We start from the raw sequence: 16,856 nt of genomic DNA on the forward strand, positions 1-16,856 counted from the left end.
GCTGTGATTAGGGCCAACAGTGGTCTTTCCATATCTGGTGTCAAAAACTTGGGCAATTGTATCCTGTTGTGACAGTACTGCCTCAAATCTAGACTTTTTTCCCCAAAACATGAAAAATGCCTTTTTAAGGGTCTTTTCACATAATATCGAAATACGTGTCCACGGTAAAAAAAAAGAAGAATATTTTTCATTTTTTTGTGGATAGTAGGATGGTAGGGACTTGGGGTCCAAATAAACAACATTTACATTTCAAATCATAATATAACACGTTGCCATGGTAACAGTTCATGTGTGTTTAGGCCACTTTAGGCTGATCTTGGGGAATGAAAAACTGTTTTTTTAAGTTAATATTTACAACTCCTCCCCACCAAAAAACAAAATTATTTCATAAAACCTTTTACATCACTACAAAGTATCATCCTTGGCTTTACTTGAGACAAAAAAAATATTGCGATAAATTTCACCCTTGTGCTATTTTAAGAACGTGCATTACAGTATGTTTTTAGAACTTGCAAAATCAACATTTTTACCATATTTTTTGCTCTCAAAATTCCATTTTTTCAGGGGTCTCAGAATATTTTCCTTTCGGTTTTGATCAGGGCCATAATTTGTCTTTTTATTTCTGGTAAGAAAAACTCGGGCAATTGTATCCTGATGTAACAGAACTGTCTCAAAAATAGACCCTTTTCCCCGAAAAAATAGAGAAATGCATTTTGAAATATTTGCTTCATTTTGAATTTATAACATGAAGAAGTTAGCTATAATTCCATCAATCTGGCAGCTTTGTATAAGCACTTTGTAGGTTTAGTGCATTACCAAACATTGATCAGGACTTGTTGATGACCTAAATCTTATAATTTGCCCCACCCCAGCCCTGGCCCAATCATATTTCTTGACATTGCATAAAATAAAATAACAGTTTTGTGAACAGCGCCTCTTTTTTGAAAGTCACATTTTTTAATTCCCCTTGCACATCAAGAAAGTTTGTACTGTCTTTAATGTTTTATTGGTTCTCGGAATATTTCCCTTTTTGTTTTGATGGGCTATCATTATGGTTTGCATGTCTACTGGGGAGAAACACTTTGGTTTATTGTATCCTGTTGTGACACTTCTGCCTCAAAAATGGTAATTTTTCCAAAAACAATAAAAATGCATTTTAAAGTTATCCCTTAGTTTGAATTGATAAAAAACAAAAAACGAGCATGCTTGTTAAAAGAATATGGCACTGTTTCCATGCTCTTTAAGCCACTGAGTTCTAGTTTTGTCATAACTACTTTACCTAGTTGTACAGGTATGATTCACATTGCAAGAAGAGAAGTAGTGCGATGAGCAATCTTTACTGTTCTTGTCTTTACATGGCCTTATAACAGTCTTCTTGGTCCCCTGCCCGCTACCAAACTAAACATTATCATCCTAATCAGAACAAAGAGGCTCTAAAAGTGAGCAAGTACTGTATCCAAAGTATCTAACCATTTAGCCGCTGTACCGCCCAGCCGCATTATAGCGATACGCTGTATGCGGTACGAGGAAACCTCGCTAGCTTGTGTTTGTAGAAAAAAAGGAACATCAAAAGAAAACTTGATAGTCATTAGTAGGTCTATGCATTAGTTAATATATCTAGTTGTTATAGATCGTTATTAATTCTCCCTTCACAGTTGACTTGTCGAAGCTAATGATGAATATGAAATAATTTAGCTCTTACGAAAAATAAAACGCTCATTTGTAAACAGGAAACTGTTCATTATTTATGATATTGTCAAAAATTAACGCCTTCGCATTTAATCAGTATGAGCATTGAGCCAGAAAAAAGCCTTGAAAAGCTATTGTGTTCATTTTATCCGTGCACAAAAATATTCGCCATAAAAATTACCGTAGCCGTTTAACGAGAGGCATTTATTGTTCCCATGAGAACTTTTATACAAATATTACCAAAAGGGTAAAAAATTGTGCATACACATTAAGCCATGGCTATCTTTTAAAATTTGAACTATGATTCCAGTAATTTACTGCAAGACTCTTGAGAAATTGGATTTCAGCAAACTCGGGCGGTGCAGGGACTAAAGGGCTAAATGGCCATTCACCTGCTTTGGCCTTCTGTAAGCAGTTCCCCCATCTATGGTGGGGTTCCTTTCAATTGTACTGTTGCAAACAATAAAAGAGTTGGTTTATTTAATGTGATAAACAATTCAATGTTTTAGTGAATTAGTAAGATAGTGAATGGAAAAAATATCAAACTAGCGTGAATAGACTTTTGTCACTGCAAATGCATCTTACTGTACTTATTTATGTTCAGCAGGTGCAAGTTTTTACAACTTCTTTCAATGTTGTTTCATTAAAGGAACACGTTGCCTTGGATCGGTCGAGTTGGTATTTGAAAAGCGTTTGTAAACGTTTATTAAAAAATGCATATGATTAGAAAGATATTTTAAAAGTAGAATATAATGATCCACACAAGTATCACTCAAAAACATCTTTCTAACCATGCATTTTAAAACAAACCGTTACAAACGCATTTCAAAGACCAACTTAACCGATCCCAGGCAACGTGTTCCTTTTAAATAATCTCTTACGCTCATCTTGCAAATCGTTAGTATCATTGTTTTTAATAAGATCTTGGCAAACTTTTCCAACACTTTTAAGCGGGCTTTTTAATTTCCCACGTTTGTGTTGGATATGATTGGATGCTCCAAACCATCTGCCGCAAGCACAGAAACTACATTGTTTATGATCTCTATCTCTAAGAAAAGTTTTACATTTGGTAGCAGGCAGGGACCAAGGAGAGTAGGCCCTGTATTAAAGACAACTTGTAAAGAATGCTCATCGCACTCTACTTGCAATGGGAATCATACCTGTACAATAGGTAAAGTAGCCAAATCAAGAACTCTCAGTGGCAAAGCATTGGTTATGGTTTGGTTGGATACCATTATGTTTAAATAAAAACTTTGTATTCATTACTCAAAGGGCATGGAAACAGTTCCAGATTTTTAACAAGCATGCAATGTTTTTGGAAAAATTACTATACTTAAGGCATGATCAGTCACAACAGGATACAATAAACACAGTGTTTCTACCCAGAAGATATGAAAACACCAATAACAACCGAACACTTTCACAAAAAGAGGCGCTATTCACAAAACATTGTTTTATGCAATGTCAAGAAATATGATTGGGGCTGGGCCGGGCAAATTGTAAAATTAAGGTCATCAACAGTTCCTGATCAATGTTGGGTAATCCACTAGTGCTAAGGAAAAGCTGCAAGATTGATAGAATTATTACTTTTTAATGTTAGAAATTCAATATGAAGAAGAAACAATTCAAAATGCATTTTTCTGTTTGAGGAAAAAAGTCTATTTTTGAGACAGTACTGTTAACATCAGGATACACTTGCCAAGTTTTTCTTACCAGAAATAAAAAAGACAAATTTTGGCCCTGATCAAAACCGAAAGGACAATATTCTGAGACCCCTGAAAAAAAAATGAAATTTTGAGGGCAAAAAATATGGTAAAAATGTTGATTTTGCAAGTTCTAAAAACATACTCTAATGCATGTTCTAAAAATAGCACAAGGGGGAAATTTATAGCAATATTTTTTTGTCTCAAGTAAAGCCAAGGATGATAATTTGTAGTGATGTAAAAGGTTTTATGAAATAATTTTGTTTTTTGGTGGGGTGGAGTTGTAATTATTAACTAAATAAAACAGTTTTTCATTCCCCAAGATCAGCCTAAAGTGGCCTAAACACACATGAACTGTTACCATGGCAACGTGTTATATTATGATTTGAAATGTAAATGTTGTTTATTTGGACCCCAAGTCCCTACCATCCTACTATCCACAAAAAAATGAAAAATATTCTTCTTTTTTTTTACCGTGGACACGTATTTCGATATTATGTGAAAAGACCCTTAAAAAGGCATTTTTCATGTTTTGGGGAAAAAAGTCTAGTTTTGAGGCAGTACTGTCACAACAGGATACAATTGCCCAAGTTTTTGACACCAGATATGGAAAGACCACTGTTGGCCCTAATCACAGCCGAAAGGGAAATTTTCTGAGACCCCTGGCAAGTTGACATTTTGGGGTCCAAAAATAGGGTAAAAATGCTGATTTTGCAAGTTCTAAAAACATACTGTAATGCATAATGCAAAAATAGCACAAGGGTGATATTTAAAGCAATAATTTTTTATCTCAAGGAAGGCCAAGGATGATACTTTGTAGTGATATAAAAGGTTTTTTGAAATAATGTTGCATTTTGGTTGGGTGGAGTTGTAAATATGAGCTAAAAAACAGTTTTTCAGACCCCCAAATCGGCCTAAAATGGCCAAAAAACAAAATGAGCCGTAACCATGGCAACGGGCTATATATAGAATTGAAAATGCAATTTGATTTACTTGCACCCCAAGGCCCTTCCACCAACAAAGTATAAAAAAAATTCATTTTTTGACCGTGAGCAAGTATGTCAACTATTTACCTGAACTGACTCTTAAGTACTAATTGAATAATATTTTTGATTTACTTTGCACGCCATACTAGCTTCTGAATATTCAATAAAATACCAACCAATGAAAGGTGTGAAAACATATGACAATGCTCCAATGTCGTGCATGCATAAGCACTTTTAATGGCGGACTGTCTCTCGCAACGTAAAACCAAAACTTTAAAAATTTCAACACACCATGAAGTGAAATGGTTATTGTTAAAAAATTGGATAGATGATTTGAAAAAAAATATTAAGTTTTTGAGTGAACAATTTTCCTGTTATCCTACTGAAAACACATGACACCAGGATACAACAGAGTGTGGGTTTGAATCCCCAGCCGTGACACTTGTGTCGTTAAGCAAGACACTTAACTGTTGCTTCGTTCTTCGGATGGGGCGTTAAGTCGTTGGTCCCATGTGTTGTGTAACGCACGTAAAAGAACCCAGTGCACTTATCGAAAAGCGAAGGGGTTCTCCCCGGTGTTCCTGCCTGGCGTTTTTGATAGCAGAGTGTGGGTGCGAGTCCTGGTCATGACACTTGTGTCCATAAGCAAGACACAATTCTAGTTGTACATTGTGTAGGTCGAGTGCATTTATCGTAAAGAGAAGGGGTTTGCCCCGGTGTTCGTGGTTTGATTGGCAGCATAGTGTGCCACATCACCTTGTCAAATATTATTATCTCTCCACAGACCAACCCTTCAGCGTCTAACCATAATCTCAAGACGGCGACAGTCGGTGCGGTGGAGCCATTCTCCCAAGCCGAGATCTCCTCCTCTCAGGTCACCGCGACACCCCAGGTTCCGATCATCTCTATGGAGGATGATGACTTCCAGTCAGACAATGAAACGGTGGGCCAGCTGTTTTACAAACTAAACATAATTTACTATAACCTTGGGAAGGTTTCGAACCTCGGACCTATGTTACTGTGGGTCATGTCTTCTTGCTTGATGCATTGGAAGATGCTTTTAAGTGTAGACTGATGAATCCTATTGGTTGACTCTTATGATTTCTCGGCTTTTAAATTAAAAGAAGGGGAAATAAACCTTGGGTAGGTTTCAAACCTCAGACCCTTGGTTATGACGGTAACGTCTACTACTTTGGGCCCAATTTCATTAAGCTGTCAAGCAGAAAATATAGCTGAGCAGATTCTTTTGCTTAGCAAAAAAATAAGCAGGGCACTAGTGGCAGTAGTGTAATTTTTATGGAATTTAAGCAGGTAACCAGTTTCTGCTAAGCAAATCTGTCTGTGCCTAGCAAGTTTTAATGCTTAGTTTTTCAGGCTTTATGAAATTTGGCCCTGATGCACACAAATTCACATTCAAGTAGAGAATGATGGTGCCTAATTTGTTGATGCTTTTTATGATTTCTCAGCTTGATTTCTCTATGGCCAGGGCCCAATTTCATAGAGCTGCTTAAGCACAAAATTTTGCTTAAACAAAATTTTGCTTAAGCGAAAAAATCATTGCCTAGTAAAATCAGATTATTGGCCAAGACTCAACTCAATTTTTGTGCTAAGTAAACAACAGCTAAATACCAGTCACAAGCAATGTATATGGCATGAAATTTTGGCCAGTAACATGTGTAAAATAAGTGAGCTATTTTCGTGCTTAAGCTAATTTTTTGCTTAAGCAGCTCTATGAAATTGGCCCCTGCTTACATCTCAAGAGCGTTGTTCTGTGATTGAAAAAATTTCGAAGTTACAGTCAGTTACTCTCTCCTGAGTGGGTCTTTTTGGGTTAAATGCAAAAACGAAGCTCGAAAAAAAGGGCTTTTTGCGTTAAATTTGTCTTGATGACTTGATATGATAGTTGGTTCCAAAGCCCCTAGTCCCAACTCCCTTGAAACAAAACAGAATAAAAAAAAAACACTGTTGAAAAAAACAAACATTTGTAATGCAATTAAGGATTATATGGAAAAGTGGCAAAGCTTTTTAATTTTTTTTTAATTATTATTATTTTTTGTTAAATCCTGCTACCCAACCCGTGAGCACAACCAGTAGAATGCGCATTTTGAATTGCTGAAACTGTAATTTAAAGTTCTCATTTGTGCTTTTACCTGCTTTATAAGTAGTATGAGCTGATGACAAAAATGTGAAAAACTGCCCCTCTCCCTTCTCCCTTCTCCCAAATAATCCCCCATATCATAAACATTTTAACAAAATAACCTTCCTTGATTCTCTCCCACCTATTCTGTTTCATTTTCATCTCCACTTTGTCTCATAATTTCTGTGATTTCTCGTAAATACTATCTGTTGGTTGCACGCTGTCTGTTTGTTCACTGCTAGCAAACTACTCTCTGTTTGTTTGTTCTATTCTTACAAACTGTCTGTCTGTCTGTCTTTTTGTTGAATACTGACAAACTACTGTCTGTCTGTTTGTTGAATACTGACAAACTACTGTCTGTCTGTTTGTTGAATACTGGTAAACTACTGTCTGTCTGTTTGTTCACTGCTAGCAAACTACTCTCTGTTTGTTCTATTCTAGCAAACTGCCTGTCTGTCTTTTTGTTAAATACTGACAAACTACTGTCTGTCTGTTTGTTGAATACTGGCAAACTACTGTCTGTCTGTTTGTTGAATACTGGCAAACTACTGTCTGTCTGTTTGTTGAATACTGGCAAACTACTGTCTGTCTGTTTGTTGAATACTGGCAAACTACTGTCTGTCTTTTTGTTGAATACTGGCAAACTACTGTCTGTCTGTTTGTTGAATACTGGCAAACTACTGTCTGTCTGTTTGTTGAATACTGGTAAACTACTGTCTGTCTGTTTGTTGAAAGCTAGCAATTGACTGTCTGTCTGTTTGTTGACTGCTAGCAAACTACTGTTTGTCTGTTTGTTGAAAGCTAGCAAACGACTGTCTGTCTGTTTGTTGAATGCTAGCAAACTACTGTTTGTCTGTTTGTTGAATGGTAGCAAACTACTCTCTGTCTCTTACACTCTATCTGTTTGTTCTTTGCCTGTCTGTTTGTTGAACCGTTTTTCTGTTGAACTCTGACAAACTACTGACCGTCTGTTGAACTCCGTCTGCAGAACTTTCGCTAACTTACTGTCCATGGAACTCCAGCAACCTGTTGTCTGTCTGCCACAAGTCACCACACAATGTCTAAGTCTACCCATTTCAATCTTTTGTTAACCCTGTCTTGAACCATCAGCCAAGCCTGTGATTCAGGATTGTGCCCATTTCAGGATTGTGCCCATTTCAGGATCTTCACATCTTATTATTCTTTCCTTTTAACCTTTACCGTAAAAGAAAAAATCAGCACTTGAAAATCTGAACTGAATGTAAGGGTATTTTTTTCCGGGTTATTACCAAGGGAGTTTTGATTCTTTGCATGCAATCTGTACATCACAAAGCAATTTACGCTTACGCTCAGGGAGCTACATGTATAGTTGAAATTCTGAGCCAAAAATAACAGCCGCAATACTTTACACTGGTTCCATATATCCCAAAAAGGATCAAACTGTTTTCCTTGCAGGTCTAGCTTGGTAGTGATCAATCAATGGCAAGTTCAACCAAAACAATTATTCGTTGCGAACGCGAAAAAAGGAACACCAGACAATCTTTTCTTCCAGCATTGTTTTTTTTGTGGGATTACGGGGGGACTTACATGTACTTAAATTGCTACAACACTATATTCGTCTTCGCTACCTACATGTACACCCACACTTTTTTGAAATCTTGTTTTTTTTTCCATCACCTTCCTCTCCATCGGCTGTTTTTTTATTATTATTATTATTTTTATTTTTTTCTACACATCATGCTGTTTCTTCTCTCCTCAACCTTCATGATGTCTCGGCTCCGTTATCCTGTGGTCATTTAATTGTGTCTTTTCCTCCCTCTTTCCCTTCTATTAACAGCCGCATGGAAACGTTAGCCAATACGTAAGTGTATTTGATTCACACTAATCATCATATCATCATCCATTGCCGTGCAAGCCTGGCTGTTATGTCTCGGTTGCATAATTCGTTTGCATGGTTTTTTTAATTTTTTATTTTTAGGGACTTTTTTTTTTTTTTTTTTTTTTTACAACAGATTTTTGGGGACCTTTTTTCCAAAATGTTTTTATTTACTTTGTTATACATGTTGACTTCTTTCTTGAGACTAAATCCTGTGTTTTTGATGATTTTAGATTGCAACAATTTAATCAGGGTACATAATAATAATAATAATAATAATAATAATAATAATAATAATAATAATAATAATAATAATATATAACTGGTAATGTGTTATGAATTTTTTATTTTTTTTATTGCATGGAGGGAAAGTGTGCCATTACACAGTTTATCTTCACATCACTTTTATTTGAATGTCAGTGCAAACATTGCTCATTCACCAAGGTCGTATCTCTTACACCATGGTTGTACTGCCTTAAAGGTCACAACTCCTATACAAGGTCGTATCTCATCAAGGTGGTATCTCTAACACCTTGGTTGTACTGACTTAAAGGTCACAACTCCTATACGAGGTCGTATCTCATCAAGGTTGTACCTCTTACACTGTGGTTGTACTGCCTTAAAGGTCACAACTCCTATACAAGGTCGTATCTCATCAAGGTCGTATCTCTTACACCGTGGTTGTATTGCCTAAAAGGTCCTGTCTCCTATGCAAGGTCATATCTCATCAAGGTCGCATCTCTGGTTTTGCCTACTCGGTTGCAGATCATACACAAGGTTATATACAGTCATACAACAATGTACAAGGTCATATCTCATCCCATACATCAAGGTCGCATCTCTTAAGACTGTGTCAACTTGTTTCACCATACAAATTTGTCTGTTTCACACAGGGTGACCTGCTGACCTGTTATTGCATTTTAGGTGACTAAATAAGATTCAATCTTGATGCAATCACAGTTCATTCAATACCTCTACAAGGGTCATATCTTTCTAAACTAAGCCATACCGCTACAACGGTATTCATGGATACGACCACTATGCAATATTGAGTTACAATCTTTTTAACCAATCTGAGTTTTGACCTTGTTGCACCGATGCAAAGAGTTTCTCCTGTGACTGACAGATCTACCACAAGTTTTCACTCTATTTTTTTTATATGTTACATTTTAACATTTATTTATGTTTTAAAATTTCTCCTTCTTTGCGCACCATAAGAGTTTTCATGCTTTTCTAAATCGTTTCAATTGAGCTGGGTACCATTGCACTACACATTCATTCAGAATCGTGTATGGGTTTTTGTTGTCTCTTACGTACCTTTGAAAAGCTTGCAAATTTTTAAAGGCAGTGGACACTATTGGTAATTGCTCAAAATAATTATTAGCATAAATCCTTACTTGGTAACGTGTAATGGGAAGAGGTTGATGGTATAAAACATTGTGAGAAACGGCTCCCTCTGAAGTGCCATAGTTTTTGAGAAAGAAGTAATTTTCCACGAATTTGACGCACACAACTTCGTGTGACAAGGGTGTTTGTTTCTGTCATTATTATCTCGCAAGTTCGATGACCAATTGAGCTCAAATTTTCACAGGTTTGTTATTTTATGTATATGTTGAAATACACCAACTTTGAAGGCTAGTCTTTGACAATTACCAATAGTGTCCACTGCCTTTAAGTTTTAGGGAATTCAAATGAAAGCAGTCACTAGTGACTACAGCAAATCAAGGAACCGTGCAGCATTCAAGCCAACCACAGCACTTGCAATCACAAGGTTGTGGGTTCGAATTCCGCCAAGCTTGCCTCTGATTACACAATGACTAGAATAAATACTTTCGTCTAGTATTGAATCGCAGTTTTTTGATTTGTGTAATTAATAATCATAGATGTTAAAGGAACCCATTGCCTTGGATCGGTCGAGTTGGCCTTTGAAAAGCGTTTGTAACCGTTTGTTATAAAATGCATATGATTAGGAAGATATTTTAAAAGTAGAAAATAATGGTCCACACATGTATCACTCGAAATTGCGTGGTTTTCCTTTTACCTCGTTGACTCTACGGTCGGCCCTTTATGGGAGTTAAATTTTGACTCCCATAAATGGCCGACCGTGTTAGTTCGCAAAGTAAAAGTATAACCTACTTTTAAAACATCTTTCTAACCATATGCATTTCATAACGAACGGTTACGAACGCTTTTCAAAGACCAACTCGACCGATCCAAGGCAACGTGTTCCTTTCAACCAATGTTTGTGTGAGATGGAATGTAGGAAAGGGCTTTCTTATTTATAGCATCAACTCCTTTGGACTTCTCACCAATACTCAATATAAGACTCTCCTATCTCTCTTGTTTCCATCTTATAGTTTGAGGATCACGGACCATTCATCAGTCTGGAGCAGCTAGAGAAAAAACCTGCCCACATGTCAATTTTCCTTCATTATCTCATCTCAAACAGCGACCCTTCCAGCTTGGTGAGTTATTTGTTTTATTCTTTTTTATTATAATAAGTATTATTTATTTCATTTTATTTTGTTAATTATTTTATTTATATATATTTTTTTTTTAATACATTTTATTTGTTTATATTTTTTTATTTACATTGTATATATTCTTGAGCCTTGTTTCTTGTGCTATATTTGTATACCTTTTGTTACCTTTTGATCTTTATAATTTTGTTAAGCTTACACGAGCATTGCAGTTTAATTTTCTTGGAGGGAACTAAAAGTTTGTTAAGTCTTATGCTTGGATTTAGTTCACATAACTCAGGAAAGCACTGAGTATACAGTTGTAACATACAACGGTGAATATGGGTAAAACCAAATTTGTATTCTGTATCCCCGATGGAATTTCAACATCTGTTAAAAATAATCAAACTAACGCTTACTTTTTTGTTTCTCTGTACATAGTTTTTTTACTTAGTGACAGATAACTACAGAACCGGGAGTCTGAAAGAGATGAAGAAATGGGTGTATGAAATATTCTCTACCTTCCTTGCGCCGTCAGCGGTAAGTGGAGAGCGCCCTCTTGTGGTGGTCAATAGAACAATGATTTATTACGTTTTTTCTAGCTTGAATGTTTTTGTTTGATAATATTTTTGAAGTGATTGCTTTTTTTGTGTAGTTGAATGATTAGAGTGTGGGAGGTTGCAAGTAAATAGCGCCATCTGGTGTTTAAGATGTGTCAGGGGATGTAATTTACAATACAGTAACAATTGATTATGGTTGTAACAACATTTTTCTTTTCTTTTTATCTTTCAGCCCTTGAGGATACAAGTCAGTGATTCCATTGTGCATAATATTGGTAAGTGTCAAAACTAGATTGTTTTTTTTTATGAAAATAAAATAGAAACAGAATGAAAACTTTTTATTTGTGTATTTCCACTGGACTGATTATGTTACACTTTATACCTGTTCATGAGTGTTGTGTTGTCGTTCGAGAAATACTCTGCTAGGGTCGAAACGTCAGGCCATAACTAGTCTTTGTTTTTCTTTGAAACAGACAACACAATGAACACACAGCTGCAAAACGAAGAGGCGATGAAAAGTGTCTTCTTGGCTGCTCGACTCGGCGCCACTACCGAGGTGCAGGAGCTACTTGCTGACTTCCGAGCCAAGAGAGCGTTGGGTCTCGGCTCCATCTTCGGAGATCAGCAACTTCATAATGAAGACATGGATCGGTTGCAGGAACTCAAGATCGTTGAACAGACTCTTATGCCTCATCTTGATCGACTAACCACGTAAGTCTCTGCCCCCCCCTTTCCCTCTTCCGCAACTCTTCCTCTTAATAGGAGAAGTTAAGCTGCAGGTTTTGGATTAACGCCATTGGCAATGGTATAGTAACTTCAAGTGCCATACTCCAAGTCGGGTTCAATCCTTTAATATCCTCATCTTTGTTACTCTAAACCAAGTTTGAACTTGGATAAGATTGGAATGTCTGTTACTGTAATAAACAAGAAAAGTTTTGAATTTTTGCGTTTGTTTTAATCTTCTTAGGCTAGAAGCAGAGCGCGAGGACAAGAACGTCGCCATGGCGTTCGCAATCACCACCTTCATGAAGCAAGTTGGCGTCAGAGTGACGAGCAACAGCGCCCTCGAGAGATGTCCGAGCTTCACAGCGCGCGACAAACGGCCAAAATGGGCCAAGAACAAGAAACAGCACATCAAGGGACATCAGTTTGTGGAGATGCACTACCAGAGTACAGTCTTCTGTAATCACTGTAACGGTCTACTGTGGGGGATCGGCTTCCAAGGGTACCAGTGCCAAAGTACGTTGACCTTTTACCTTGATAACAAAGGTGTCTTGAAACCTTGTAGCTGGAGTTTGGGTTACGTACAATTTGAGACTTTTAACTGGAATCATTTCTTTTTATGCCTACCCTGTGACAAAAACAGCGAGGTCATATGTTCAGTAGCCTTAGATCTCAAGGGTCTTTCTCAGGATCTTTGCCATGTTCCCAAAAGATGCACTACCAGAGTACGGTCTTTCTTAGTCACTGTAACGGTGTACTGTGGGGGATCGGCTTCCATGGGTACCAGTGCCAAAGTACATTGACCTTTGACATCACATTTGACCTTGATACCAATGTGTCTTGAAACCTTGTAGCTAGAGTTTTGGTCACGTAAAATTTGAGACTTTTAACTGAATTCTTTTCTTTTTATGCCTACCGTGTGACAAAAACAGCAAAAGAAAGATCTTATGTTCCTTAGCCTTAGATCTCAAGGGTCTTTCTCAGGATCCCTGCCTTCTTTAATTAATAGGTCTACCTTCACAATTGTACCTATTTCATCTTGATGTTTCCCTTGTTTTGGGGGGAATGGTGCTAAGCGCTCCAACAACCACAGGGACTACATTGACGTTCACCTGCCAAATCTTCAAAAGTTTTGGCAATTGAAAGTGAAAGTAGTATTATTTAATGCAAGTCAATTTTGCATTGGGGATAAAAAATATAATTTGTTTTTGCCCTTACACCGATGTTTCTTTCCCGAGAACTAAGAAAAAATCCATAGGCAAATCACTCAGGTGGGATTCGAACCCACAACCTTTGCATTGCTAGAGCAGATGTCTTACCACTAGTTCATCGAGCCAGCCAGTATTATTGTTACTATTTATGTGCCTACGTGTTTTATAGAATGGCTCTGTGATTTTTGATATGTTACATTATAACAAACTGTCCGTCTTGCAGATTGCGAGTTCAACATCCACAAGACGGGTCTGTGCCTAGACCAACTCGAAGACCAATGCCAAGGCAAAGAAGGCAAGAAGATGAAAAGAGACTGGAGACGGATGATCCCCGGCGGTCAACGACGGACATCGGACAGAATGAGTCAGTACCTCCCTTCATCAGGTATCTGCATCTTGGTGCATTGTGCATTAACTTGAAAGGCTTTGGGGAGCTTGTTTATTCACTTTATTTGACGTCGATCATTTGAAAGTGATGCTACCATATTAACCATTACTAGGGATAAGAGTTTTGCATCTACGGTTATTTTCAAGCATTAAAGGATTTGGGTACTTTTTTGAACACAAAACACAACGTCCACAGATTAACATTAAACTTACACCGTTTGAAGATAATGATAGTAGAAAGCATACCTTAAAATATTAGTTGCTGAGGTGCTGTAGTTTTTGAGAAATGAGTAAAGCAATGTCATGAAAATACATTTTTACATGCTAATTAAAATAATTTTTGTCGCGTGATCACTGAGACGAAAAGGATTTTCATTACATTGTTTGACTCATTTCTCAAAAACTACAGCACCTCGCCAAGTAATATTTTCAGGGAAGCTTTCTACTATCATTATCTTCAAACTGTGTAAGTTGAATGTAAATCTGTGGACATTGTGTTTTTTGTCCTACAAAAAGTATGTAGGCCCTTTAAACATGTCGAGCGTTAATTTCTTGAAGGGGCACAGTCATTTTCCTCAGGTTAGGGGTACTTCTATGAGGAAAATAAGAAATTTGTGTTGGAACTATGCAAAGGGCACCACAGCAATTGCTGAGGGTGCTGTGGGTTAATTGGAGGCCTGCTAAATGGTTAAAGGCAGTGGACACTATTGGTAATTACTCAAAATATTTATTAGCATAAAGCCTTTCTTGGGGACGAGTAATGGGGAGAGGTTGATGGTATAAAACATTGTGAGAAACAGCTCCCTCTGAAGTGACGTAGTTTTGGAGAAAGAAGTATTTTTCCACGAATTTGTTTTCGAGATTTCAGGTTTAGAACTTGAGGTCTCGAAATCAACCATCTAAACGCACAGAACTTCGTTTGACAAGGGTTTTTTTTTCTTACATTATTATCTCGCAAGTTTGATGACTGATTGAGCTCAAATTTTCACAGGTTTGTTATTTTATGCATATGTTGAGATACACCAACTGTGAAGGCTAGTCTTTGACAATTACCAATAGTGTCCACTGCCTTTAAACAAGACTTCTTTTGTGTGTACATCTGGGCAAATCTAAAAAGTGAGATTTGATGTTTTTACAATTCAAACTCACACGTCCAGCGTTAGTGTTCTTTAAAGGAACACGTTGCCTTGGATCGGTCGAGTTGGTGTTTGAAAAGCGTTTATAACCGTTTGTTATAAAATGCATGGGTAGAAAGATGTTGTAAAAGTAGAATACAATGATCCACACAAACATGCCTCGAAATTGCCCGGTTTTCCTTTTACTTGTCGACTAACACGGTCGGCCATTTATAGAAGTCAAATTTTGGACTCCCATAAATGGCCGACCGTGTTAGTTCGCAAAGTAAAAGGAAACCATGCAATTTTGAGGCAAATTTGTGTGGATCATTGTATTCTACTTTAAAAACATCTTTCCAACCATATGCATACAAACACTTTTGTATAGACCAACTCATCCGATCCAAGGCAACGTGTTCCTTTAAGGAGATTCAATGCTTTTACACTGACACGACGATACAGAAACAAACATTCTTTAAGGGGTTAATTTGAGCGCTTTGGGGCTTGCTTGGTTTATTTGCCACATTCATGTATGATTTAAAAGTTATGTTGCCAGTGCTATATTAATAACAGCCTCTGTAGCTAACATGCTGCAAACTTCAGTGAAAAATAAATAATGTGATTTTGTGGCTGAGCGTTACTGATGGTTCTAAAGTTTTAACTAAGTTGTTGTTTGGACCCTGTCGTACTCGCGTAGGAACATGTTAACTTTAACTGACTTGAGCTTGCTGTGTGTAATACCCGGTTTCAACTTTAATGGAAAGCATGTATTGGATCCTAACAGACTGGGCCCAATTTCATGGCTCTGCTTACCGCTGAATTCTGCGCCTTACGATCACGTGCAAGCGCCGAATTTCTGCGCTAGCCTTTTGAGGGTAGAATGCCTAATAACGTGGAGTACGCAAGCGCAGAAGCCAAAATTCGCTGCTAACCCGTGAAATACATGTACGCTTGCCGTAAGCACAGCATTCCCTGCAGATTGGTAAACTTTGTTCAGTTCTCTACCCAACTTTTTTTTGAACAACACATGATGACCCTAACAGACTGTTGCTTGCTGTGTGTAACACCCGCCCATGAATGAAGTGCTTGCATGCAGACGTTTAACAGCTTGATGCATGGTGTGTGTGTGGTACCTTGACTCTTTTTTCACCTCTGCAGTCTTCTTCACAGGTGATAAGAAGGATGAGATTGAGAAGCCAGCGACATCACCAAATGCCACCAGTCCGATCCCTCCAGGGATTAATGTCAGAGCTGGAAATGCTGAGGATGAAGAGATTAGTAAGTTTGTGTTCTCTCGAGTATTAATTGCTTCTGTAAATTTGATGATCAGTGAGCTTTCAGATTGAAACTTCAAAGACTTTGCATGGGTTTTTTTCCCCTTAAAGGCAGTGGACACTATTGGTAATTACTCAAAATAATTATTAGCATGAAACTTTACTTGGTGACGAGTAATGGGGAGAGGTTGATGGTATAAAACATTGTGAGAAACAGCTCCCTCTGAAGTGGAGTAGTTTTCGAGAACGAAGTAGTTTTCCACGAATTTGATTTCGAGACCTCAGATTTAGAATTTTAGGTCTCAAAATCAAGCATCAGAAAGCACACAACTTCGTGTGAAAAGGGTGTTTTCTTCTTTCATTATTAGCTCGCAACTTCGATGACCGATTGAGCTCAAATTTTCACAGGTTTGTTATTTCATGCATATGTTGAGATACAGCAAGTGAGGCAACTGGTCTTTGACAATTACCAATAGTGTCCACTGTCTTTAAGTTTCTTACCATGGAGACGAATAGCCATGCAAATCAGGCAAATCAAAATGAGGTACTAGGTGTGGCTGGAGAAATATTAACATATATGAGGACAGAATATTTGTTGACATTATTTTTTTTATATTTTTTTTTTCTAATGAGAAATCCTTAAGTTTTGTGGCCGAATGGATCAGAGCACTAAACTTAAGCTGTGGTGTTTCTGATCAGCAGATTGTGGGTTTGTGACACTAAGCAAGACGCTTAATGATTGCTTCATCCTTTGGAT

General features: G+C 37.4%; 1 protein-coding gene across 13 annotated transcripts in view; it reads left to right on the forward strand.

Moving 5' to 3' along the window:
- Positions 1-16,856, forward strand: part of LOC139951321 (rho guanine nucleotide exchange factor 11-like) — a 120,116-nt gene that overhangs the window by 69,680 nt on the left and 33,580 nt on the right. For 9 of the 13 annotated variants that reach the window (XM_071950154.1, XM_071950152.1, XM_071950161.1 and 6 more), the window contains 9 exons: positions 5,163-5,321; positions 8,332-8,355; positions 10,728-10,835; positions 11,271-11,369; positions 11,622-11,664; positions 11,863-12,100; positions 12,357-12,628; positions 13,547-13,708; positions 15,984-16,103. In XM_071950154.1, coding sequence (XP_071806255.1) covers positions 5,163-5,321; positions 8,332-8,355; positions 10,728-10,835; positions 11,271-11,369; positions 11,622-11,664; positions 11,863-12,100; positions 12,357-12,628; positions 13,547-13,708; positions 15,984-16,103 — 1,225 coding nt within the window. The remainder of the gene's footprint in view (positions 1-5,162; positions 5,322-8,331; positions 8,356-10,727; positions 10,836-11,270; positions 11,370-11,621; positions 11,665-11,862; positions 12,101-12,356; positions 12,629-13,546; positions 13,709-15,983; positions 16,104-16,856) is intronic. The other 4 variants (XM_071950165.1, XM_071950158.1, XM_071950155.1 and 1 more) reach the window with 3 other exon arrangements.

This window comes from Asterias amurensis, chromosome 19 (genome assembly GCF_032118995.1).
Source record: "Asterias amurensis chromosome 19, ASM3211899v1".
Lineage (NCBI taxonomy): Eukaryota > Metazoa > Echinodermata > Asteroidea > Forcipulatida > Asteriidae > Asterias > Asterias amurensis.